The 27,451-nt window shown below is 36.3% G+C and overlaps 1 protein-coding gene across 2 annotated transcripts in view; it reads right to left on the reverse strand.

The window, feature by feature from the left end:
* LOC145724730 (uncharacterized) overlaps nt 1-27,451 on the reverse strand; it is a 128,973-nt gene that overhangs the window by 15,597 nt on the left and 85,925 nt on the right. The window contains exons 2-3 of one of the 2 annotated variants that reach the window (XM_081973144.1): nt 19,903-19,984; nt 434-677 (exon numbers count right to left, since the gene is read on the reverse strand). In XM_081973144.1, the coding sequence (XP_081829270.1) occupies nt 434-667 (234 nt within the window). In that variant the 5' untranslated portion in view covers nt 668-677; nt 19,903-19,984. The remainder of the gene's footprint in view (nt 1-433; nt 678-19,902; nt 19,985-27,451) is intronic. The other variant, XM_081973145.1, reaches the window with a different exon arrangement.

Consider the following 27,451-nt stretch of genomic DNA (forward strand, 5'->3'; position numbering starts at 1 on the left):
ATGTACTCCTTATGGCCATATTACTTAATAAAATTTGTGTTCAAAAATGTTTCATTATTGGTTTCCTAGATACTTTACCTCGCATTCTTAGTTGACCGCCATTCATGAATTTCTTATCAGCAGAAGCACAGTAGAATATCAGTTGACTTGTCCGAGACTTCTTCGAAAAAACTAACCAGGTACTCAATTTATACTGATGAAATTTGCACCATACTCTCTATATTATTATTGAATGAGGAAATGAACTACATGTATTTAGTGTGAAAGGTGTGTGATAGACTGACAAATTTAATTTGTTTGAAAAGGGTTTGAAATTAGCAATAATTTTGAACTGGTAGTTTATATACACATGTACAAATTTACTAAGACGTGTATGTGTCCTTACAGTCTTATTTTTGCAAATCATTGATAAAGAATCAAATGACAAACTTACTTGATTCTCAATGCCGTTCGAGTCCATCTCAGCCGACACCAAAAGTCTGGGGTCAACCATCCCTTTCCATCGGTTGCTAATTCTATATTTAGCCGCCAATTTTGGTAACAGATAACTTATCCTCTCGGCGTCCGCATCTATGTTCACCGGCTCAAGAACTTCAAAATGTTGATTTTCTTCATTTTGAACGGCAACAACCAGCGCCGCGTAGACTATATAGACTGGCACTCGCATAATTTTTGACCTGCAAATAAGTTAGCTTGGTGTAAACAAACCGGAAATATGCCAGATGAAAAGGACGAAAATCAGAGACAAAACAATATTAACAGAAGTATCAAAAGTGTGAGGGGTGCTTGGCAATTAATTTTGTTTGCTTTTCACCCTTGTTTTGTTTTGTTTTGTTTGAATACCGTTCATTAACTGAATATAAATATTTTGTTATCACTTTTATTTATTGACAATCAAAATTTGCCTTTATTTGAGTTTCCTTCCTCATGCTTAAGAAGATGTTAATTAGACCTTTGAATAATCATGCGTGATGATAATCTTGTGGTCAATCACTTAAGTTTTACAGTATCTACATAACGAGTAGACAGAGTAAGCAGTTAACGTTTGGCTTCGCCTCAAGCTGCAATTTTCATCTGCAAACGGCAAATATGTACTTTCCGCTCTTAATATAGAATATACTAGTGTAATTAGTAAATAAAGTTGGTTGAGTTAATTCAAAGTCTCACTTATCAAAAAGAACCCAGTAACATTTGGTGTCGAGAAGTGGGATAAGTGAGTGAAGAATTGTGCTCTACGTAAATGGTGAATACAAGATCGACCAATTACAACGCAATGGCTGAAATTAAGGATTTGATTGAGATCTTCAGAGCTGATGAAGAGGAGCGGAAAAAAGCGGAAGAGGAACGACGACAACAAGAAAAACAAGAGGATGAGGAACGACGACGGAAAGAAAAGCAAGAAGAGGAAGAACGACGACGACTTGAAAATCAGGAGCAAGAGAGACGCTACCAACAAGAGGAAGAACGCAGACACAAAGAACAGCAAACTATACTTCAAGCTCTGGAGATAAAGCGATCGGAGTTGCAAGCCTATATCAATGAACAACTACAGATGGTAGACGATAAATTAGAAAAGGTAGACTATAAAGTTGAAAAGGTGGATCATAAAGTGGACGAGGTGCAAACTGAGTTTGGTAATAAACTTGGACAAATGGAGGCTCAATTTGTACAAGAAATTGCAACTTTACGAAAGGAAATCATGAGCGTTTGCGAGGAATCGAGGAATTTAGTCGAAGTATCTCCGATAGAAAACTGCCCGAAAGTTCGACCGGATGCGACAATGAATTGTAAGGTGCCAAAGTTTGACGGGGAAACGTCGTGGGAGTTGTACAGGAAGCAGTTTGAGGCTGCCGCCGTGGCTGATGGGTGGACCGAACAGTCAGCGTTTTTAGGCATCAAGACCGAGCCTGTCAGTGGTCTTGTGTTAAGACGACTATGTTCATGTTATTTTCAACTGAATTGAAAATAGTGCAAAATTCCATTTTCCCAACGAACCTTTTTTGTGTGAGACAAAAGACCCAATAAAGAAATAACAATTTTTTTTTGCATTTATCTCAGAAAACTTGAAGGAAACGGTATCTTTTGTTTATTTTAGATAGAAAGAGCATACAATTTTGATTGTCCTAAAAGTTCCAAGTTGCTATCAATATTCGTTTCATAAATATGCATGTTTTAAATCGATGCGTCCTAAACATATTAAATTAAAAAACTATACTATAGTTTTGTTATTAGGTTATAGAATGAACGGGCTTCATACCTAAATATTAATAACGAGTTAAACTTAAACTAACTTAAAAATAGTGTTTAACGTATGCACTTAAATTATACAGGGTTTTTCAATGAAAAGTAGCCACCCTGAATATCTTCCAAAATAATTTCTCTGTTAAAAAATGCTAAGACACGTCAACAAAGATTGCAAGGGGGATCTTTTTACGTAGGATTTGAATTTCTGCAATCAGCCCCTTTGCCGCCATAGCCACCCCCACTAAGTTTTCAAATGGCACCATACCCTGTGTGGCACATCGTTAGAAAGGGTATTTCATAAGGAATTAATTGGACTATTTTATTTGTACATTTGCTTTGAATTGAGGCCAAAAAAAATAAAAAATACGGTTTGGGTTTATTTTTTGTTAACTGCAGAAATAATAGCAAATAGCGGTTATCATTTAATTAATGGCTCAAAATAACCTCCGTTAACTTCCATACAATAATACAAGCGACTTTGGAAGAGTTTGCGAACATTTGTGAGGACTTGCGGTGTCAGTTGTCGGCATTCATGTATTATTCTCTGCCTAAGGTCTGCAATATTGGCCGGCTGTGTTGCATAGACTTTAGATTTTAAATGCCCCCATAGAAAAAAGTCCAACGGAGTGAGGTCGGGTGATCTCGCAGGCCATTCCATGGGACCACGTCTACCAATCCATCTTCCAGGTAATCGATTCTTCAGATATTCTCGAACGGGAAGTGAATAGCGTGGAGGTGCACCGTCTTGTTGGAAAATTAGTTGATTTTCAAATAAATTTTCATCATTTTCTAGTAGCTCTGTTATGGTCGGATCAACAGTGGTGTCAAGAAGCTCAAGATAAGTAGCGCCATTCAAATTACCGTCAATAAAAAACGGACCAACAATGTGGTCCGTTTTTACCTCCTCCTAAAATACCTCCCAAACATTAAGTTTTTCTGGATATTGGGTATGGGTTTCCCTAAACCAATGTGGATTCGTGTCTGACCAATACCTACAGTTATGCCTGTTCACTTCTCCATTCAAAAAAAACATACACTCATCACTGAAGCAAATATTGTACAACAAGTTCACGTTGTTTGTCAGATTAGTAAACATAATTTCACAAAATTGTAGTCTTCTATCATAGTCATCTTCGTTTAATTCCTTAACCAATTTTACCTTGTATGGATGAAAATTGTGTTTTTTTTAAATTCTCCATACACTGCTTGTCGAAACACCCGATGCATGGGAAATTTGAGTTAATTATTATCCATTGCAACGTGTCCCAAAACAGCAACTTCAATTGGTTCATTAATAATTTGTCTTTCAGGTTGATGTTTTTTGTTTGTCACTGAACCAGTTTCCATGAATTTTTGCATCAACTTTAAGACATACTGATGACCAATTAATTTATCTGGATGGATTGCGTTGAAAGCGCGCGCGGCAGATCGTGCACAGTCGTTATGTTTGAAATAAAAACGTACAATTTCTATTCTTTCGGCAGTCGTGTAAACCATATTGACAATGTTCCTTCAAAACGAACTTACAAGTTGACCGACTGAGGCAAAAACATGGAGTGGAAAACAGGTATTCGGTAGTGTTATCAGCAGTTTGACCAAAATAACAAAAAAATGTTTTTATTTTTTTTGGTCTCAATTCAAAGCAAATGTACAAATAAAATAGTGCAATTAATTCCTTATGGAATACCCTTTCCAACGATGTGCCACACAGGGTATGGTGCCATTTGAAAACTTAGTGGGGGGTGGCTATGGCGTCAAAGGGGCTGATGGCAGAAATTCAAATCCTACGTAAAAAGATGTCCCCCTTGCAATCTTTGTTGGCGTGTCTTAGAATTTTTTAACAGAGAAATTATTTTGGAAGATATTCAGGGTGGCTACTTTTCATTGTAAAACCCTGTATAACAGAAATGATTGAAAAAAGCAGATAAATAAAAGAAAGAAGTCCTCTAGTGCCGTCCTAAATGTTCAAATTGACGCCCGTTGTTCTCGATGCACATAAGTAGCCTGTCTCTCGTTGATGTAACAGCAGATTATATTTCTACTACAGGAATTCTACCTATGCATTCAACTATTGCTTGCATCATATCTTCCTTTGAAGCGGGTTTAGACGAGTAAACATCATGCTTTAATTTTCCCCAAAGGTAAAAATCTTCTTCTTCTTAATCCGCCGTCTCCCGCCGGAGGTTGGCGATCCAATTGGCAATCATTATTCTGGATGTAGCAGCTCTGAAGATGTCAATTGAGGTACATCCAAACCATCTTCTTAAGTCTTTCAGCCAGGAGTGTTGTCTTCTTCCCACTGATCTTTTTCCTTCAATTATCAGTCTCAAGAGTTCATACCTTTCGCCTCTCATTACGTGGCCTATGTATCCCGTTTTTTTTCCTTAAGCAGGTTAAATCCGGAGACCTTTACACAAGTAGGTATACTTAAGTGAGGATTAAAATACAATTTTTATTTGGAACTAATACCTAGGCGGCCACGGAAATAAACTGTATCTTCCAATCCAGCGGTTACGAAAAGAAACATCTAAATGGCCCCGAACATTTTGCGTATAATGTGCAGAACACGCATCATGCTGAAAAAACATGTTCTGACGGGGGTCCAGAGGCACATCTGCTAATAGAAGAGGTAAATTATTTTCGAGGAAATGTATACGTTCAAATGCCATCGACCCTGGGCTGCTACATGCTACATGAGGTTCAATGTAACCATCGAGGGTTGGTACGTGACCAATACCTAGTATTACGCAGATTAACTGTTCCATTACTGTGAAACGTTGCTTCGTCGGACCATAATATTCGGTATAGGAATCTATGGTCTTGTGCAAGCATCTTTAGCATCCAATTGCAATGGTTTAAACGACTGTCAAAATTGTCTATATAAAGAGCTTGATGGCGAACCATATGGTACGGATGTAGTCTAAATATGAATAATACAATGTATTATAATATTGGAGTAATTGGTTATTATTTTATTTAATAAGTAATTAAACTAATGGGTCCAAATGAACATCACAAAAACACCTCGAATAACTTCAATAAAATGAAGTGTTGACAAACCGGGTATAATTGTGATTTAACTGTTATACAGTGTGGAACAGCCAAATGGAATAAATTCGATAACGAATAAATGAGAGCGTGTTAGGAAAAACGCTTGGACACGTCGATTTGTATTTTTAGATGCGCATTTAAAAAATAATAAAATTATATAGGGTGTGTCATGTGACAGTGGCCGATACCAACTTTCTTATTTTAAATACAACCCCCTGTATATTATTAGTTTTTTGGATTCTTCAGAAAATTCTAGACATAATTCATGTACAGGGTGCTGCATTTTCGATGGTTTTACGGGGTACAGAAAACGGTAATAGATAGAAAAAAAGTAGCATACGTGTTCCGATCTCTTTTTCTGAGCTGAGATGACTGGCTCTGGACTGGACTGGACTGACTGGAACTCCCTATATATTTTGAGTTCATTTAATTCTGTTGATTTTTACTTTTTCAACGGTGTATTAAAACATATAAGTTTGTAAACATTAATCTTGGTAATTAGAAAAAAAGCGTTTCCTTAACAAAAAAGTGCTAAATAATATGTATAAAAATACCCACAGTCGAAACAAAATTTGGCTATGTTCATATTAACATGTTACATGTCGTTTATGAACAGTTTTTTCAACTTCCACCTTAAAAATAGTAGAAAATAGAAATAGCCACTTTTCTTATTAAAGTGACGGTAGAACTGTTTGTAACTTAGATTTTTAATAAGATTTATTAAAAATATTTAATTTTCTGATGTGTTAGTTTATATGATTTCCGATTTTGTTTGGTATTTTAGATATTGGCCTTTTTTTAGCTTAGCAAAGGTCTTTTTTTAAAATAATAGGATTAAATTCTACAAACTTATATGTTGTAATACACCGTTGAGAAGGTAAAAATCAACAGAATTAAATGACGTAAAAATATATAGGATGTTCCATTTAAAAAAATGTAACTTACTGTCATATATCAGAAACTAAATGGAATAGAAAAAAACTGACTACGCCATTGGATTCTACATGAAAACTTCTATCGGGAACCGTTCTTCCTTTTTTGATAACTTTAAGAGCAACTGAAATACTGAAGAGGTTCAAAATTACCAATTTTCGAAAACCCCCCGTATCTTTGAAACAAAAGAAGTTTGCGCCGCCCACTTTTCGCCTGTCATCTCAGCTCAGAAAAAGAGATCAGAACACGTATGCTACTTTTATTCTATCTATTACCGTTTTCTCTGAACCCCGTAAAACCATCGAAAATGCAGCACCCTGTACAATGTCCCATACCTATCTTCAACTGTTTCGGAAATATTAAATGTTTTCAGATGTATTACAAAAATTAATATTAAAAAAGGAAAATTATTTTATTTCACAAATAATGTAAAAAAAACAAAAAAACATTAATTTCAATGTAAGAGATGTTCAAAATGTTTGCGAAAATAAGTATTGAGTGTAATGTAGCGAATTTGTGAAATAAAATAATTTTCTTTTTTTAATGTTAATTTTTGTAATACATCTGAAAACATTTAATATTTCCGAAACAGTTGAAGATAGGTATGGGACATTGTACATGAATTATGTCTAGAGTTTTCTGTAGAATCCAAAAAACTAATAATATTCAGGGGGTTGTATTTAAAATAAGAAAGTTGTTATCGGCCACTGTCACAGGACACACCCTCTACATATTTTATTTTATTTTTTTAAATGCACATCTAAAAATACAAATCGACGTGTCCAAGCGTTTTTCCCAACACGCTCTCATTTATTCGTTATCGAATTTATTCCATTTGGCTGTTCCACACTGTATACCATAAACAATGCTAAAAAAAGGAAAAGCCGAAAAAAAAAATATTGGAATTGAATGTGTAAATCAGATATTTTGATTATCTGTGTTTCTTTAAAATTCGGTTGACAGTAGTTGAAGAAAGTCTCAACTCCCGGGCAACAGTTCGAATACTTAAATGGGGATTAAATTCGATGTAGGCCAACACGTTTATTGTGTTTTCTTCATTTTGACCTCTGCTATGTCGCCGAAAAACAGGAGGATAAATAGCACCCGTAGTTCTCCAGCGATTAGCCAAGTGAATAAAAGCACGCCGATTATAGTGACGCCTATGAGGATATCGCATGGCATAAACTCTCGAAGCTACGGATGCATTCTCTATTACCTCAAAATACACCCGCATCATATCAATGCCGTTTTCATAAGAAATACGCATTAAGCACAACATTTACAAAAAGCTTTCAAGTAAAAGTGATGAAATATGGATTTTAAGGAAACTATCAACAAAACGCCATTTAAATTTGTTTATGACAGACTCTAGGGGACGTTCTCCAAAACGATGGCTGGACCAGGTGAAGCAGTTTACAGGAAAATCTTTGCAGGACAGCTTTAGAAGCACGTCGGATAGAGAGGAATGGAGGGAAACTGCTAAAAACACAACATGAGACTAACATAGGATCACGACGCTTCAAACATGAAGCTAACGACTAAAGAGAGAGATGACGGAAAACTCCGCTTCTTTTGTTTCCGCAGCCTACTACATATTTTTAATCAAGATACCTAGACACTGCAAAATTCTTACCATAGGTCAGTAATAGAGTCCGGATAAAAAAGCACACAAATCGTGAAAAAAATCGCTTCAAAAGCTGTAAAAAAACACAAAACTCTTTTAGAGATGCAAAACTTTTTTTTAAAATGCTTTAGAAGCTCGGAATTTTTTAGAAAAAATTTTTGAACTGCTTAAGAGCATTTGGAAAGTTTTTGAACTATTTAAACAGCATATCGAAGGTTTTGGAATGCTTTAGAGGCATTTGGAATCTCTTACACGGTTCACAAAATTTTTGTGAAGCTTCTAAATTGCTTTAATATCTTCTTGGAGCTTCTAGACTAGTCGAAAAGCATTTGGAATCTTTTAGACTGTTCTAAATGATTTTGGAAGCTTCTAGACTGTTTTGAAATTGCCAAAATTTCCGACTTCTTTAGAAGCATTTTGGAATTTCTGTAGTGTTTTGAAATCTTCTTAGATTACTTTAGGAGCATTGAAGGTTCTGGACTGCTTTTAAGACATGTGAATTTGAAATTTTGGAAGCTTTTAGACTGCCTTGAAATTGCCAAAATTTTGAATAGCTTCTAGACTATTTTGGAAGGCTTTAGACTGCTTGAGAAGCATTTTGGAGTTTCTGTAGTATTTTAAAACCTTTTTAGACTACTTTAGGAGGATTTGGAAGGTGTTTGGACAGTTTCAGCCTTGAAGGTTCTGGACTGCCTTTAAAGCATTTGAAACCTTGTAGACAGTTTTAGAAACTTTTGAAAGCTGCTAAACTGCTCTAGAAGCATAACTTTTGAGAGCTTCTAGATAAATTGAAAAGCATTTGGAAGCTTTTAGAAGCTTCTACGATGCTGTGTAAGCTTTGCAGGTCATTTTAGAGGTTCTATGTTTTGGAATGTATTGACATTTTTTTAGACTACTTCAGGAGCTTTTGGAAATTTTTTGGTCAGTTTAAATTTGTAAATTGATACTTCGCCGTCTAGCAGTTAGTTAGTTAACTAAAATAAAATGTGTTATAGACTATTAAATAGAGCAAACCAATACCTTTCCAACGAGCTACTTCATTAAATAATCATTATCGGTTATCAAGATATTTAAGTTTTTTTCTGTGACGAGATTCGCAGCGCCCTCAACGAAAAACGTAAGTGAATTATTTTTAACATAGCTTTTCATTTAGATTTTCACAGTTATTTCACTTTTTTGCGTTTATTATGTAAGTTGCGCCACCTAGCGGAAGAGTTAGAGTTAAAACAAATATTTTCAGCCACATTAGTTATACAATTTTTTTTTCAAAGCTGTATCTTTCATAGTTTTTGAGATATGGCCGATGAACTCTGTTAGTGGAACACCCGGTACAGGGACAACCACAAAGAGACCAAATACTTCCTTCAAAAGTGATGTGATTTAGCTTCAATGTGCTTAACTTCATGGACTACCATCAGTGAAGGTCTTAAATTAATTAACAAAATAATAAAATTCTTTAAGAGAGTTTAAGTCAAAAATTAAAGCACCTGTTTTGAAGGCTAGTCTAGTTTCTGGTTGCTAGGGCTAATAAACCGGGAAGTATAATAAATACCTACTGTACTTACCGTTCAGCTGAACGGGAAGTAACATACACGATTAACGAAAATTTGTGAGAATATTTTCATTTTATTTAATAATTAGGATGATTTTGATGAAGTCGCACAAAAGATAGTGTAACATCACGAACAGTAACAGCTTTACTGATCGCTTCGCTCAGCCTCCAAACTTTGTCATCGATCGGTAAAGCTTACTTACTGTTCTTGATACTTAATATACTATTCAGATCTTTTAAGCTTTTGTAAAAGTTTCAGGTGCTTTACCAAACTAATTATAAGGTTATGCCAGCATCTACGCCTCTATTGGAAGACCAACACGTAAAGTGTAGGGTGAAGTACCAAGAAATAATAGACAACAGCCAAATAAAACCGTCATCGTTTGGAAACATCTAAGAACATTATGTTTCGACGAAAATAAATGGATCGTCAATCAAACTTCATTAAAATTAAAGTACTGAATGTTAATAAAAGGCTATTGTCAAAGAAAACTTGTCCTTAATAACGTCAGAACTAATATTTTGTAGTATACCTAACCACCACAGATTTGAATTTGTTTTACACACTTGATTTAAAAAAATATGTATGCAATACATTTGCCGCTCACTGTATATTAGTGCTGAAAAGATTTCCCAACAAGTTTGTCGTTGATCGTGATTATCTTTAAACAGCGTCGTAGGTTTTTCCGCTCCACCAACAACGACTTTTCACCTCGCACTTTGCTCCTTTTAAAAAACTAGCTTTACTCCAAAAGACCGTCATTTTCCACGCGGATTACTTTACTTTGGTGTCATCCATGTCTTCTTGCGCATTGGCTCTCGGCGCGGAAAAGCTTTGATGTTATTCGCTCGATAAGACCGGAAAATAATGTTAGTGAATTGAGTCACGTTTGCCATCTACAACCATATACAAATCCCAGATGCAAAAATTTAAATTTCAAATTATTAAATTTCGATGTCGGACAGTTTGATATAGTTTGATTTTGTCAACCAGATAATGATTATTGGAGTTGCTTTTGTGTTCTCATGTTAACGATGTTTCAAATAATGATCAAACGATTTGCGTTGCGTTTCTTAATGTGTAAGTACGACTTTCTCAAAGCGTTTTTTCACAATTTCAATTAACCTTCCACTAATCGCACTGTATCTACCAGATCTGAGTGCAGAAAGTGAGCCTTTTCCGCACTAATGCGAAAAAAATAAAATGAGTGCGGAAATAATAGTACCAGTCCAGAAAAAAAGTTTTTCCCGTGCGTGCGTGACAGGCAAAGCCGACACGGGAAATCATGAGTACGGAAAAAACTATCTCGGACGTATAATGATCGAGACTTTTTATTATCAGACTCTGAAAAACGTTTACATCATTTAAATCAAAGTAAACATATCAATTACAAAACGTCAATTACATCAGTTTGAGTATTATTTGCTTCCAAAACATATTGCAAAATGCAGTCATTGGACTCATCAGATGAAAAACTTCCTGAATTCGTCGTATCAACCGGGTCAACCGCCAGAAGCTTGAATTTATTACCGTCAAAAAGGAAAAACCAGGTGAAGAGTTTGAAGGAGGAACTACTCCTTGTGCTGAAGAGTACCTACTACAAAGCTAAACAAAAATTTAGTTTATATTTATTTAGTTTAGTTTAAAACCATTTTTTTTAATATAGAATTCTTGAGTTTTTTTTGAAATAGGTATAATTTTCAATCGCTCGTAGAAAAAAAATTGTTCCTAACACTTGTGGAAAGCATCAATCATCGTTCAGCTGAACGGGAAGTAACATACAGGTATAAAGACAATTTTTTTTAATATGTTCATTTTATTTAATAATTAGAATGATTTTGATGAAGTCGTACAAAAAATAGTGTAAGCATCACGAACAGTATCAGCTTTACTGATCTCAAACAAATCCAAATTTTGTCATCGATCAGTAAAGCTTACTTATTCTTCTTGATACTTTATACTATTATTGACATAATTTTTAATTTAATTTTTTTTACTGTATATTCTCTTTTAAAAGTAGAAAACAAATAAAAACGAAAACATTTACCGAAAAACAAAATTGTGCATGTATTTCATTTTTATTTGTTTCTTTTGAATGTCGTTTACTTGAAAATTAATCAGCAGAAGTATGAATAATTTTGTTGATATTTTCTAGTATTATGTTGACAAAGTCATCTGTTCCAGCAATCCGAAGAAGTGGGTGTGTTTCCTGGGTTCATATTTTTGTTATTTAATATTTCTAAGAAAGTGAGACAATCTGGCTATTATTTCTTCCTATTCAGATTAACTTCAGATGTAACCATCTCTGGATTTTTGTCTGATCAACTTCATTTTCTTGAATCTCATCATCGTTATCATCTGGTCGATCTTCACCGATGCAGACCAGCTTGCTTTTGTTCATAAGAAAACATTCCTAAACAAAAACAACCCATTACCAATATAAAAAATAAAAATCACAGAGTCAGATCAGACTAGTCGCATTGGATCTGACAGATTCAACTCCATACGGCGTTTGATATACGACAAATCGGACTGATGTATGCGCAACTCACGACTTGTCAAATACAAATTCGACATAAACTTCATAAAAGAACTTAAAACTCTCGCAAATATGGAGACTAATACATTTCGGACTGAATTTATAGATCTCTATCGTGAGCAGGTTTGTTTGTGGGATGTGAAATCCAATGAATATGTCAATAGACATAAACTTTTTCCTTTCTTTTCTTTTTCCTCACTCTTCTTTCATCATGAACTAAAGCGACCACTATTGCTGCTATAGTTGTTTTTGACAACGTACGCGGCATGATGCTCTGTGTGCTACAGAAGTTTAAAAAGTACTACAAATTTTCAAGACCGATTGATGCTCAGATCATTTGTGTTTGTAGCCACAATCATGTGCAACTTAGTAACACTTAGTCGTCTCCACAATATGCCAGCCCAAATGGCCACGGGCATTTTTTAGAGACGTTTAAGACCTAATAGATTTATTGTGGAGACGACTGAGTGTTACTGTTACCCCTGTATTTGTACAGCTCCACTGAGTGAGAATGTACCACTACTTTAATCTAATTGTATAATGTTTGGGCTGTTTTACTAGTAGTGTTGAGTGCGACGTTGAGAGGTACCAGAAACGGCAGATGCGTAACTGGGGGTTTATTCAAATTACAACCACATTTGTAACGACTTGATCTGTCAGATCAGGTAGTCGCACCTGACGACTTTAACCTCGAAGGTTAAATTGATACTTGTCAAACTTGATGACAGTATCGCATTACCAATGCCCGATTTCTAAACCCATAGATTACCTAGTACGTAAGAATATCGATAAGTTGTCTTACAGCTGTATGCACCATTTTTCCTTTAATCCCGATTTCCGTATCCAACTTAAATAATTGTAATTAATGTATTATGCACCACCATTCTCTATTTAGCAATTAGTGTTAATCTTTCAAAAAGTTTGGCGACACTGCAAAATTAAATCGAAAGTCAAAGAATATATGCTTTAAACCTGGGACAGGAGGAAATCCATTTTTTGACTTTAAAGTTTAAGAGTTTTGACTTGGCTTAACTGCAGCAACTAGTTAGATTAAATTATTGACAGTTCAAACTTGTTTTTAGCAACCGTGCAAGCAAAAAGTTTGTACTAAGCGCGACTTATTCTTAATCCGAATATTGCGACGGTGGTGCATGGCCGTTATCTAACGAATTTGGGTTTCTGTAAAATTCTTTCAAAACTATCGTTTTCATATTTTGTGAGATAGATATTTCAGCCCGAAGTATTGCCCTGCTGAGAATCGTCTACAAAGTATTCTCAGACATTCTGCTTCAGACATTTTGAGCATGTGCAAACCTTCAAGTACCTGTGCGCAGTGGTAACGGCCGACAATAATATGCAGGAAGAGATTAAACAGCGAATCACACAGGCAAACAAATGTACATTTGCAGTACAAGCCCTGCTAAAATCAAAATTCATCACAAAAAAGCCAAAACCGGAATCTATCAAACGATGATACGACCAGTAGCAACATACGCCAGTGAAACATGGACACTGACAGTTCGCGACACAGAGCTCCTAAGAAGGTTTGAGAGAAAGATCCTGCGCATGATATATGGTCCCGTTCGAGACCCTCTAACCGGCCATTATAAGATGAGAAGCAATGCTGAGCTTGTCCAAATATATCAAAGCCCCGACATCATTCAGGAGATGAAGTCCGGCAGACTAAGATGGGCAGGGCACCTACAAAGAATCCAAAACGATCGCCTAATAAAACGGGTATGGGAGGAATCACCAAAAGGAAAAAGACCACTGGGAAGACCCAGGCTCAGCTGGAGAGATAACATCATTAAGAATCTGGTTATCCTTGGTGTAGACTAGCAATAATGGAGGGATATGACCCACGACCGATCCAGGTGGAGGCAGATAGTCAAGGCAGCCAAGACCCACCCTGGGTTGTAGTGTTACGGAATAGTAGTAGTAGTAGTAGATATTTCAGCGAATTCGACTAGATATCCGATCACGGGTATTGACGGTTCATCATCATCATTCTCAGCGTGTTTTGGTCCATCTTTGGACATACGCCTCACCAAGTTGTCTCCATCTGATTCTGTCAGCTGTTCTGCTCATCCATTGCGCTCCCGCTACTTTTTGGATATCGTCCTTCTACATAGTATTTGGTCTTCCTGGGGTTTTACTTCATCCTCTTAGTCGCCATTCGGTCACTTTTCGGTCACCATTGGACGGTCTCATGAGATGTTGTGCCCATTTTAATTTGAATCTTGGTAAGTGTTCAGCAACGTCGGTTATCCTGGCTTTCTGACGGATCCAATAGATGGTCTTTCTATCACGCAGTCGTACTCTTGCCATATTTCGTCCTATCGTATTGATGGTTAACCTAAACGAATTGAACTTATAAAGTACTAATTATTTTGATTTTTGTTTTCTGTGTTGTTAATTTCTTGTCAAATTGATTTTTCAAGTTCATCCATCGTCTTCTTTAGATGGAAAAGTCATAGAAATTTGTCATGCTTCAATGATGGAAATATTCAGCCGATTAAAGTTAATAAAAAACTAAAGTTATACAGGTGATTCACAGTGACGGTATACTAGAAGTATCTAGAGAACGGCTCAATATTTTTTGTTTAAATTTGAAATATATAGGTTGGATCCAATATCTCTTTCTAAATTATTTTGGATTTTGCAGTTTTGCCAGATCGGTTTGCAAAGAACACCAACTTTTTATTTTTAACACACATATACATTCTGTTTCTAATTTCATTTTTGAATTCCTCGCAGAACGTTTGGTAATTATACTTTACTTATTTTGCACTGTTTCTTAGATATTCCATATAGATAGCGGATATGCGGATTCTCAAGTCCTGAAAGGTTTGCTATTGTGACCTTATATCCTCAGTTAAACAACACCACAGGGGTTAAAAAGGCCTTAGAAGGGAAAATAAAAAAATCTACAGGGTGATCAATATCTTTTAGGCGGATGGTTAGAAAAACTGATAAAGGTTTATTTTTAAATGGATTCATCAATGTATTATTGTTTGCAATAAAAGAGAAACGTATGTATACTTTTCCTATACCTAATTTCAACCGTTTCAGACTTATCAATAGTTTAAGGAAAAACTTTAAAGGAAAAACTGTGGCATAAAATCGCAATCCATACTTATCTAAACTACTAAAACAGTAAACTATTATTTCAAAAAGTTAGCATAAGGTAACTTTGACACTTCACTTTTGTTCGATAGTGTATGTATACTTTAGCTAATAACTGTGAAAAGCAAAAAGGCCAAAGCTTGCTTTTCGCTTTTGCTGTGGAGAAAAAGCTTTCAACATAATCTGCGGATTATTTACATGCAATGCAACCGCGGCAAAAATGAAATAATAGACAACCACTTCCTATGCAAATACTTTAGCGGCTATCGATTTAAAATTGCAAGATTTTATTTCTGATAAGAATTTTGCGTACACTTGTAAGCAATAAGCGATCCTTATTTCATTACGAAATAGGCTATCGACCGGAATGGTCTTTCTGCCCTTGTGTACATTCGTTAGTTTAGGCTTACTTTAAGTTGTGGTATAATATAATAATTTAATAAGAAGTGTTACAAAAATGTATCTATAATATCTTTATATTTTGTTACAATTGTCTTAGTTGTGTTATATTTGTAAGTGTTCGAGTAGAGTCGTCGATGGAAAAAGAAAACGAGATTATCTTGTCTGTTTTGTGATGCAAAGAGGATTTAGTATGGTCTAGTTCTGTTTGTTGTTTTTCCATTTGGATTGAATTTGTAGTAGTCTTTCTGTTATTCTAGTTAAGTTTGTGCGCTGGTACAGTTGCTCATTTGGGGGATTGTGGAGTGAGTTTTGGGGATGTCTTATCCCTGTTATCAGTCTCAGTGCGATTTGTTCTGTTGTTTGTATGTGTAGTTTAGTTCTTTCTGAAGCGTTTGTCATAAGTACGTTGCCATAGTCAAGTAGTGGTCTACAAATTTCTGTGTATATCTTTGTAGCCGTCTTTGGGCTAATTCCTTTGTTCTTGTAGGTCAGTGAGCGAAAATATTTTGTTCTTTTAGTCATTTCTGTTGTGATGTTTTCTACATGTTTTGTGAATTTAAGTTTAAGGTCTTTTGTATTTTGCATAAGATCTTGGTTCAGTTATGTGGTCGTCTGCTGTTCTGTGGTTGGAAAGCAAAAGTTGATTTTTTGTCGCGTTAGGTATTAGTTTTAATTTTTTGTAGATCCTGTGTGGTTTGTGAGTGACTGAAGTTTGTTTACGGTTTTATCAGTAGTCTTTTCATGGACAATGGGTGCGGTATCGTCAGCGTATTGTAGTATGTATGCCGTTTTATCTATTTGTTTTTTGTCCTCTAGGTTTTCATTATATATGTCGTGGCAATATACATTATAGAGAAAAGGCGAAAGCGGTGAACCTTGAAGTAGCCCGGGTTCTGGGGAGAAATCAAAGGAAAGGGTGTTGTCAATTCGTAATTCCAATTGTCTGTATAGTTTGTACAGTAAACCTTTATGCCAGACACTATCAAACGCCTTATTGATGTCCATAAACAGACAAGCTGATTTTTCGTCGTTTAGGTGAGTAGTTTGAATGTTATTTGTTAGGACAAAAAGAGGATGGAATGGTGCTGCTTAAAACCGAATTGGTATGCTGGGATATGTTGTCCGATTAATTCTTGCAGTCTGTTTTTAATAATGTGTTCAAAAACCTTGCTCAGCACCGGGGGAAAGGGGTTGATTTTTCGGAAAAAAGATATTAGGGCCAATTTTAGTTAACTTTTTCTACCAGATTTAGAATCAGCATCCCCAAAAACCCCTTTGTCCATATTTTAATTTCTTATAACCTAACTCTGTAATAAATAACCTAAATTGTAATTTAGGTATCAAAAATAAAATAAAATTTGTGAAGTAAACTGAATTTTGTTTATGCTAAAATCAGCTGTTGAGATTTTAAAAATATTGACTTAGGGGTTTTTCGGGATGCTGATTCTAAATCTGGTAGAAAAAGTTAACTAAAATTGGCCCTAATATTTTTTTGTGAAAAATCAACCCTTTTTTACCCTCTTCAACACCGTAAGCCAATGGTAAATTCAAATGTTTACTATGCCAAATACTTCATTTTTCTGACATATAATCACCACCATAATTTAAAGAAAATCGCATTATTATTAACTAAGACATCAAGCTGTACTTATGAAAAGCGGGACACACTGTATATCAAAAATACGTGCAGTAGGTCGTTTAAAAGTAGGGTAGGGTGAAGTGAAGACATTTATTTAAGGGATTGTTAAAGCGGTGTTGATTTGCTTTTCCTAGTCTTACTTTTGGTTTGAGGAGTACCGTTGCTCATCCTCTGGCATTGTTGATAGTGTCGCCATGTTTGCAGATGTACTGCCCGTCTCTCTTCAAGTCGCTGTTTGTTCAAGTTTAGTTTTAGTTTCTAAACATTCAGCAGTCCGTATCGTTTGGTTCTATATAGTTGTAAATAATATGATTTTTATTATTTAGTTCGTTGATGTTGGCGTATAATATTTTGAAAGTGAATGTTCTACGCTTGTTACTGTCTGTTTAAGTTGGTCTTGAGGTTCAGTTGGGGAATTTCGGTTAGGGAGGAGCATGTCAAACATTAGAATGTACATGCGGTTTCCGAAAAATACCACAGAGGTGTCAATGTCAAATTCGTCCATAAATCGTTTTCGCAGCTTTTTTAACAGTTTCTTCTCTGTTAATGTTAGTAGTTTTGTTAAGTTGGTGTCTGTATTTATTTATAATATGGTCATGTGTCGTAATGGAATTATGTATTCTACTTTCTGCAGTTAGGGTACGTGTTAGGTTTATGAAACATTTGACTCTGACATTGGGGATTCCTTCTATGAGGGCTGTAGGGCGTCTGGGGCACTTCATACTCCATGCTGCATGTTCTTCTGAGTTGCAAGCTGCGCTTTTAACAAAAAGAGGGGATTTACATGTGGTCGTTGAATGAGGTCCCTGGCATTTATTGCACTTTACTGGTTTTTTGCACTCTTCTGTACGGTGGTCGAACAAATTACATCTGCTGTATTGAGCAGGAACAGGTGCTGGCGGTTTGCTCTCTCGATTATTCGAGAGACGCGGCCCAAGAAATGTACTGTGCGCTCGTTTATGAGCTTTTCATATGTGTTGAGATCTCCCGTTATCAGCTTCATCATTAGGGTCGGGGTCCCTTTCTGAGAAATAATTCTCCTACAAAATCTGATTTGCACATTAAGCCTCTGCAGGTCGTTCAGAAACATCTCATATGTGATGTCCATGCCCTCTCCAGTGGCCACCACAGAGTATGAAGAGGTTATGTGTCGATTTGTGCACGTTTGCTTCATTGTAGTATTAGTTGTTTCTATTTTTTCAAACGAAGTTAAAGCGTTTTGGTGCAGAAGCAGTTGAAGCGATTCTGTAGCTTTGTTAGCATAGTTCGTTGTGATGACAAAATTGTTTTCCTTCTTGTCCTTCCTCCCATTTAATGGCCAGTTGGACTCTGGTAGTTTCTGGCGGTGTGTACACTATAAATTTGTGGAGAAATGTAGGCATGCAATGCTGTAAAGTTTTGGTTGTTTTGCTTGAGTTAGATGTTGTTGTATTGGTTACTGTTGTTGTTGTATGTTTGGTTGTTCGTTGTGCAGAAGTTGCTAGCGCGTCCAAAGCCGGTTTTTTAACTTCTTGAATTGGTGATATGGGGATTGAGCGGGTAAGCTTCCTACCCCTCTTCTTACTTTTTGGCTTCGCGAAGAAACCATCCTGGGAGGCTCGGTCTGATTTGGACTCCTGTGAGCTCCCAGGCAGGTCCATTCTACTTTTTCGCACACCTTCGTACTACCATCCAATTGTATTGGTTTGCCTTAATTTTGATAAGCGAAGCACGTCGTTTGTTGTAGTCGGATTTGATAATAAATAAATAAATCAAAAATTTTTAAATTCTTATGGGTTTCTCAGAATCAGAAAAGATAAGATGTTGTTTGTACAAAAGAACACAAAACACATCTGCACCGAGGTTGCCTCAAGACTCCAGCAAATTATTTTTCACGAAGTTTTAAAGTAAACGCCAAACCGCTAGGATTTTTTCCGTTTTATTGGGTTTACCGTAAATAGCATACCACGGCACTTAAGTGAATGTTTTATTAAATAAAATATTCAAATTCTCTAGTTGATGTTTCAAATCATCTCTTTGAACTCTTAATATATTATGTTAAAACACCTAGTGATCACCATTCCTCACAGTTACAAACGATTGTAATTTTCCTAACTATAGTTATACAAAAAGCAAAACGTGACGCCATTGTCATCAGTTAACGTTTTGTGAAAACATCATTCAAATTATATGAATGTTGTGTATAATGGTGACCCTATCTCTTCAAATAATGGAGACCCTCAGGTCCTAATCAGAAAACTGATACCTACCTCCGGAAGTGACATAACATAATATTTTAAATTTAAAGGGAAAGTAAGGGTAAAAGTAAGCCTTCTCCACAAAGCTTTTATTTTAAGCATACGGGATTGTGTATATTTAAAATCTGTGTTTTGCTGTCTCCCCCATGTAAAATGACAGCCGGCGCTCCTTTCACCATACTATAAGCTCCTGATGATAGATATTTCTGTACCCAAAACTAGTTAAACCCCCCTTTATTTACCTTTTGGGGGTTAATAAAAGTTTTATGGAGAAGACTTTGTGTTACTTTCCCTTTAGATTTGCTTTCAACTCCATTTTGAGAAAATGGACTTTTACTTTGCTTTATAATATTTTAGTTGCATTAGGCATGCTGACTTTACTGAGTTGCCAAATTTTCAAGCCTTACCTATTTATATTTTGTTAGACACTTTATTTTACTTAATTTTTTAAGTTTAGTTTAGTGTTAATTGGTTCTGTTTATTCTCATTATTGTCAGGCTTTTTCCATTCAACTTTGTGAAACTCACTAAACCAGAGTTGATAAAGCTACTTACAATTCGATGGCGAAGAAAAGCGATTAAAACACCCTGCAAGTCTGGTCCACACCCAGTACAATTGGCTGATCACCGTCGAAAACTGTAACAATAAGCAATTTATGAAGATAGTTAATTTCAATATAAAATTTGTAGAGCAGTAGTAGACAATATAAAATCTAGCGACACTTGATAAAACCAAATAAAATTATGTTTTTATAAAAGTATAATTTTCAGCTTAATTGGCTGCTTTCAAACGGGTAAATAAGCAACAACTTGTTTGTAAAGAAGTCTCCTAAATCCTTAGATTTTCTAAGTATTTGTGAGTAAATTGGACCACTTGTCCAGAAGGAAAATATCTGTTTTCATATCCTGAATTTTGATTTAGGAGGAAAAGGTGTAGATGTTATTCACGGAATAGAAAAGTAAATCAAAAATATGATTCAAACTTTTTCTAAAAATGTTGGTTTGGTTCTCTATTACCAGTGACATCTTGTTGTTGCTTACATTGACATATTAGAAAAATCAGTTTATCAAGCTAAAATTAGCGCACATCTCTCAAAGTTCTAGCCTGTAATTGGGTTAATCTTATAACAATACCAAAAATTTGCAGGTTTGTGTAACTCTTCTTTCATAACTAAACACAGCATAAAAATACTTGGCTGTTCCAGCGTAGTTATTAATGCATGTCCTGTAATGATTTCTGGATGGTTTGACGAACAGTAACATATTGTTACAAAGGCCTCATAACCAGATTAAGATTTCCTGAAATCTAGGGAAAACGAGGAGTCCCTATATAGAATTTCCCTAAATTTAGGGAAAAAGTGCACAACTTGGCAACACCGCATCCCAGGAGTGTCATAAACTTAGCCCCCTAATACGAAGTCTCAACCCTCTAGGCCTTAAAATAAGGGAGTTACCCATTTAACCTCATGTAAAATGCAAATACACAAAACGGCTACTTTTGGACATGTCCCGGTATCTTTAAACATGGATCGGCGCATCGGATGGAATGTTTGCGATACAATAAACGTTTTCTGGACGTATAGCGGGAACATTCTGTGCTCAGTCTCTCAAGTCTCACTTATCAAAAAGAACCCATTAAAGTGTAACATTTGGTGTCAGAAGTGGGATAAGTGAGTGAAGAATTGTGCTGTACGTGAATGGTGAATACAAGACAACAAACGACAAAAATGGAGGAACAACTGGCGACATTTATGGCGACAATACTACAAAAGATGGATGCCGAAAAAGAACAACGACAGAAGGAAAAACAAGAGGAACAGGAACGACGACAACAAGAGAAACAAGAAGAACAAGAACGACGACGACTTGAAAAGGAGGAACAAGAGAGACGCTGTCAACAGGATGAGGAACACCGACAGAAAGAACAACAAACTATACTTCAAGCTTTGGATAATAACCGAGCAGAGCTGCAAGCCTACATCAACCACCAACTTGAAAAGGTAGACCATGAAGTACAAAAAGTAGACGAAAAAGTGGAAAAGGTAGACAATAAAGTGGAAGAGGTAGATAACAAATTTGGACGAATGGAGACTTAATTTGGACAAGGAATTGCAATTTTAGGGAAGGAAATCATGAGTATTCGCGAGGAATCGAGGTTAGTCCAGGTATTTCCCATAGAAAACTGCCCAAAAGTTCAACCGAATGCGATACTGAAACATTATAAGGTACCCAAGTTTGACGGGAAATCTTCGTGGGGTTTATACAGAAGACAGTTTGAAGTTGCTGCAATGGTTAATGGGTGGACTAAACATCAAAAAGCCACCGAGTTGGTACTGGCGCTGCAAGGTAAAGCTCTCGAAATACTTCAGAACATCCCGGAGAGTAAACAAGGAGACTACTACTCCCTTACAAATGCGCTGGAGCTAAGGTATGTTACCAAAAACTTGACGCCGGTGTACCAAAGCCAACTTAAAAGTAGATTACAAAGACCATCAGAAACCCTACAAGAATTTGGGACTGAAGTTGGACGGCTAACTCGACTGGCATATCCACAAGCACCCGAAGAGTGTCTGAACCAGATTGCTGTGCAAACCTTCATTGATAGTGTCAAAGGCGCAGATCTACAACTGGCACTTCGCCTTGGCCGTTTTATCAACTTGACCGATGCCTTAGTTTACACTCACGAGTTCGAAGTTGCAAAGAACCTCTCCCATAAAAAGGATAGTGTGCAAGACGTCAGATTTCCGGAAGATCAGTACTAAACGGGAGACGTAGCTGTTATGGAGTTAATTGTAAAAATTTTAGACAAACTTTCTCATCGTCTTAACCAGAACAACAGAACAAATCACCGGTACTCCTCTGCTAAAAGAAACATTACCTGTTATAATTGTGGACGTAAAGGACATTACCGCTGGAATTGCAGACAGCAGTCTCGTTTACCGACCCCGCAACTGGCGTAACCAGGAGCAGGAAATGAAGAACCCGGAAGGACAATTACCACGATATGTAGAGGATCGCCAAGCTTTTGATAGTGACTTTGAAGGCACCGGAAAGGACAAATTTATGATGGTTGGAGGATTAGTCAAATTGCGAAGGTGACAGATAAAGAGGCTACAAAAAGAGCAGCGTTTCTAAGGAAGACATAATAAAAGGACAGCGCTCAGACCCTGATTTGAAAGTAATTAGATCATGGTTGGAGAATGATTTGAAACCGACTTGGCAATAAATTTCCAGACATGGACCAACAGTAAAGGGTTACTGGCTGCAATGGGATTCTCTGCACCAGCGAGATGATTTAATTACTCGAAAATGGGGAAGTTCAGACGGAAAACGCTTTCTTTACCAAACAATAGTGCCCAATTCCTGCAAAGAGAATGTGCTGCGAGAACTACATGACAGTCGCGGAGGCGGACACTTTGGAGTAGACCAGACTTTGGCTAGAATAAGAGATCGATTTTACTGGATTAACTAAAGAAAGGACGTTGAGGAATGGTGTAAACGATGTGACCAGTGTTCGTTACAGAAGGGATCAAGCTCAATTCGGGAACTTGAGAGAGAGAAGACGAACCCAAACAGCGACCGTATAAAGATGAGACTGGACCACAGACCAGCTGTTGGCAATTATAAGGAAGGTGATGCTGTGTAGTTGTTTCAAACCAGGAGGAGCAAAATATTAAGTCAAAGATGGCAACGACACTGGTATAAGTAGTAAAGAAAATAAACGACCTAGTCTACCGAATTCAAATGTTACCACTATCTAAACCGAAAGTTGTTCATGTGGAGAGACTAAGTCCATACAGAGGAACGAATCCGCCATCTTGGAACCTTCAGAATGACGCTATCTTATATTATAGAATAGACTAAGCAACTGGAAAAAATCTTTCTGTTACTATAACCTCTTGTTATCATTCCACAATATTTGTAAATACCCGCCTGTTGTTCTCACTTAAACTGTTTTAAACGTGGTCACTTGACTTTTGTCGTAAAATTTTGAAAAATTGTCGTAGTGACATCGGAGTTTAATTTACTTTAAATTATAGCATTGTTCTGCGTTGGTTTAATTAATAGTGTTTGATTTTGTCAAACTTTAATCTACCACATAATTCTCAAGATTGATTTACTTATTTTGCTTTTACATTTTACGATAATACAGTTTGTCATTGTTTTTGTCTACTTGTTTAATTTACAATCAACTGTTCATGGTTTACCTTCTTATAAAACATCCATAAAAAGAATTGCACTTAAATCCTCACTCTATGAAATGAGCATAGAATAACTGAGGTAACTCACCCTTTTCGTTTATTTTCAAAACTCTTCCCCTTTATCCGTTTGATAATTTCCAAACATGATTGTTTTGGCCTGTCCACGGTCAAAATATTGGCTACGAGTATACAGAGTCATTCAAATTCGATTTTCCCATTTTGGAAATTATAAAAGATACGAAAAAGTTTACAATGGTGCAAAGTTGCACAATTTAAAGCTGAACCAAATGCCATTTTAAAAATTTCGATTTTTCGAGTACCTCCGAAGATTTCCGAAAATTATTAGTTTTTTTGTTTTAATTAATTTATAACCTTAATTGTACCTGTCAAGGGCGTTTATTTGATTTGCACTACTTTCAATTAAAATGATTTTTTTCAAATAAAAAACCTCTTTACCCACTTTTGTTACATTATTTTTAATTTTAGACTTGATTAGAAATTTAATACGATCACTTTGAAAGCAAACTAACTTAGTTTTATGTCTCCAAGAGAAAAATCATTATTTTGGAAGCTTTACTTTTTTAAAATTTTATATATTTTATAACGTTAAGTGTAAGTTAAACTAACCTTGGCCACTACATATTAGCACAAATAAGGCTTTTTCTTGGCCTACTATGCTAGCCTCCGCCATATGAGATTTAAACCTGTCAAGGTGACCATTCTTACTAATTTTGGCCAGAAGAACACGAATCCGGTGTTCGTTTTGCTAGAACTGTCGCAGCTTTATTGCTGACAGTTTTCACAACATGGCAACCTTAAAAATTTACATTTTTAAGAATGATGATTTATGTCACACTTCTATTGTTAATTTAAACTAATTAAGTTTAAAAATTAAAATAGTTTCTAAAAATATATTGTCACGTTTAGGGGGGTAGCGTAGGAAGAGAAACAAGATCGTAGCTCAAGTATGTCTTCTTTATTTGGTACTGTATAACTCTTAGCATCGAACACTGTCCAAGAGGGGGTGTGTGGGTGTGGGTGTATGTGCGTAAGGCCTTCTGAAGTGCCGCCAAGCGGAACCCGCTCGATACGAGCAGGGTGCCCCTATGTCCGACACGCCCAAAGGATTTACTTAAGGCACTGCAACAGGGTAACGAGCCGTCCGGGCACTAGAAAGTTCGGACTGTCGCTCGTGACCTCCCTCTGGGGATGACCCCAGAGTTCGGTGCCTTAGCCGAGCTACGGTGCATCTTTTATACTCGTCAGCTAACCTCATTACGTTAACCTTGCTGACTGTGGTGGTTACTGGGTGTGCACCGTAACTACTAACACGGATGTGACAATATATCGGGTACACTTTAAAAATGTCAAAATTCTAGTTTTTTATTTTTTAAGGTCAACCGGTTACTTGTATGGGAAAATGTTATATTTATTAAAAGTTGCGTCTCTTAGGGACATACATGGTAAAAAATGTTACACTGCTAACTCAAACCGTTTTCAAGATATTTATAAAAATGTCCGAATAAAAGTATGTGGGTATTAATGTGCACAAATGAAGGGAGGCAAGTGGTCAGGGAAAGGAATAGTGACTGCCACAAGTAATCAAGTTTGACGATTTCTAGCGACCAAACGGGAAAACTTAGCTGTCCACGTCACGTGATAGCCCTATTTATTAGCTACCTACGATCGTATTATGTGTCTATCTGGATTGTTTGAAATAATCAAAATTATTCCAGATTTTTTAGAAAAATTTACCACACACATTTATTTTTATTACACATTTTGTTAAAATGCAGGTTTTACTTGACCTACTATACTGACCGCCACCATAATAGATTGAGACGAGTCAAGGTAGCAGTTTTAGGTAGTAGCAGGTAGCATTTTAAAAATAATATGTATAATACAGTCTGTCCCAAATTGGTTCTACAGTAACTTCTTGTTATTATCCATGTCAAGCATCCTGTACGCATTTAAATACAAGCACAAAGTATAAGTGCAGTGAAAGGTATGAAAATAAAAATGAATACAAGTCAACTGGAAAAACGAAAGTTGTAAGCAATAATGTTATTCGCGTGTATTTATTTGAAAACTCAAATCAGGATAAAAACTAATTAAAAATAGATTTTCAATGTTGAAAAGTTATCCAGCACACTAGTATAATGTAGATGTATCCAGCTTCTCCAAAACATTAGGTTTTTTAAAACGTCAGTCTGATGGTTACCATCTAAAAAATCAAACAAAAATTGGACACACAGGAAGCGATAGTCGCGACACAGGTGCTCATTCAAAACTGTTACGATCAGAAAAAAGACGTGTCCGTGCTTCATAGGCTACGAAAAAGCTGTCGATCGAGTGCAACACCGGAAGTTGATGCTGAACTACTCTTGAGGCTTAACATAGACCAGAAAGACATCCAGTGCATCAAGAACCTGTACTGGAACCTAAATGCTTAAGCGAGACTAGCAAATACAGTGTCCCACACTATACAAATTAAAAGAGGAGTGAGGCAGGAGTGCGTGCTGTCTCCACTTTTATTCCACCTCTATTCAGAGACAATTTTTCCTTGCCCTTAGAAGACGCAGAAATGGGTATAAAAGTTAATAAAGTTTGGATTAACAACATTTGTTAAGCCGATGATATGGTTTTGATAACCGATAATATGAACTATCTAGAACAAATGGAAGGAACGTGAATGTATATGCATGTTTCCTTGACTGCAAAAAAGCATTTGACTGCGTTAAGCACGACAAACTAATAGAGATTCTTTAAGCTACGGGAATAGACAAAGAAGAAATCATAATCATTTCACAGTTATACTGGCATCAAACGGCAGAAGTTAAAGTTGAGCAATCAACATCAGAGGCTATTATAATAAAAAGGGGAGTGAGGCAGGGCTGTATCCTATCACCACTTCTGTTTAATTTATATTCTGAAACTAGTTTTAGAGAAGCGCTGCAGGGGGTCCAAAGAGGATTCAAAATCAATGGAGTCATTGTTAACAATCTGAGATACGCCGACGACTGTGTTGTGCTGGCAGATGATCTGTCCGATTTACTAAGACTTAATGAACCGTATAGTAAGCCACTGAACGGCATGGACTATTCACAAATGCGTCCAAAACTAAGCTTCTTGTTTTTTCAAAGACGAACATAGTTGCCAATTTGTCCATTAACAATATACAGATAGAACAAGTAAATTCATTCAGATACCTAGGGACAATCATTAATAATTAGTGCGACCCCAAGATTTATTGATATGAAGCAAATTTTTCACCAGATCCGAACTGAGCCTAGAACTTAGAATGCGCATGATCAGATGTTATATATTCTCAACCTTGTTATATGGTAGTGAAGGATGGACTCTCGATGCGACTACAGAGAAAAAGCTGGACGCTTTTGAGATGTATTTATACCGCCGTATGTTAAGAATATCGTGGGTGCAGAGAATCACCAACTTGGAAGTCGTTGCGCGGATGGGAAAATCAAAAGAACTGATGCGTTAAAGAAAAAAAAACGGGATACATAGGCCACATAACGAGAGGCGAAAGGTATGAAACCTTGAGACTGATCATTGAAGGAAAAATACAAGTGGGAAGAAGACAAAACACCTGGCTGAAAGACTTAAGAAGATGGTTTGGATGTACCTCAATTGACATCTTCAGAGCTGCTACATCCAGAACAATGATTGCCAATTGGATCGCCACCTTTCGGCGGGAGACGGCGGATTAAGAAGAAGAAGAACAAATGGTAAATATGATGGGAGAACACAGTAAATCCTGATCTCCTGATCCTGGTCTGAACATCAATACTAAAGAAATCAAAATAACCGTTATTTTCAGAAACTGAATGCATTCGTAAACTTCAAGATAACATTTGGGGCAGCGCCCATTGAAAGAGTGGATA

The sequence above is a fragment of the Ips typographus genome, linkage group LG2 (genome assembly GCF_016097725.1).
Source record: "Ips typographus isolate SLU linkage group LG2, UJ_Ityp_2.0, whole genome shotgun sequence".
NCBI lineage: Eukaryota > Metazoa > Arthropoda > Insecta > Coleoptera > Curculionidae > Ips > Ips typographus.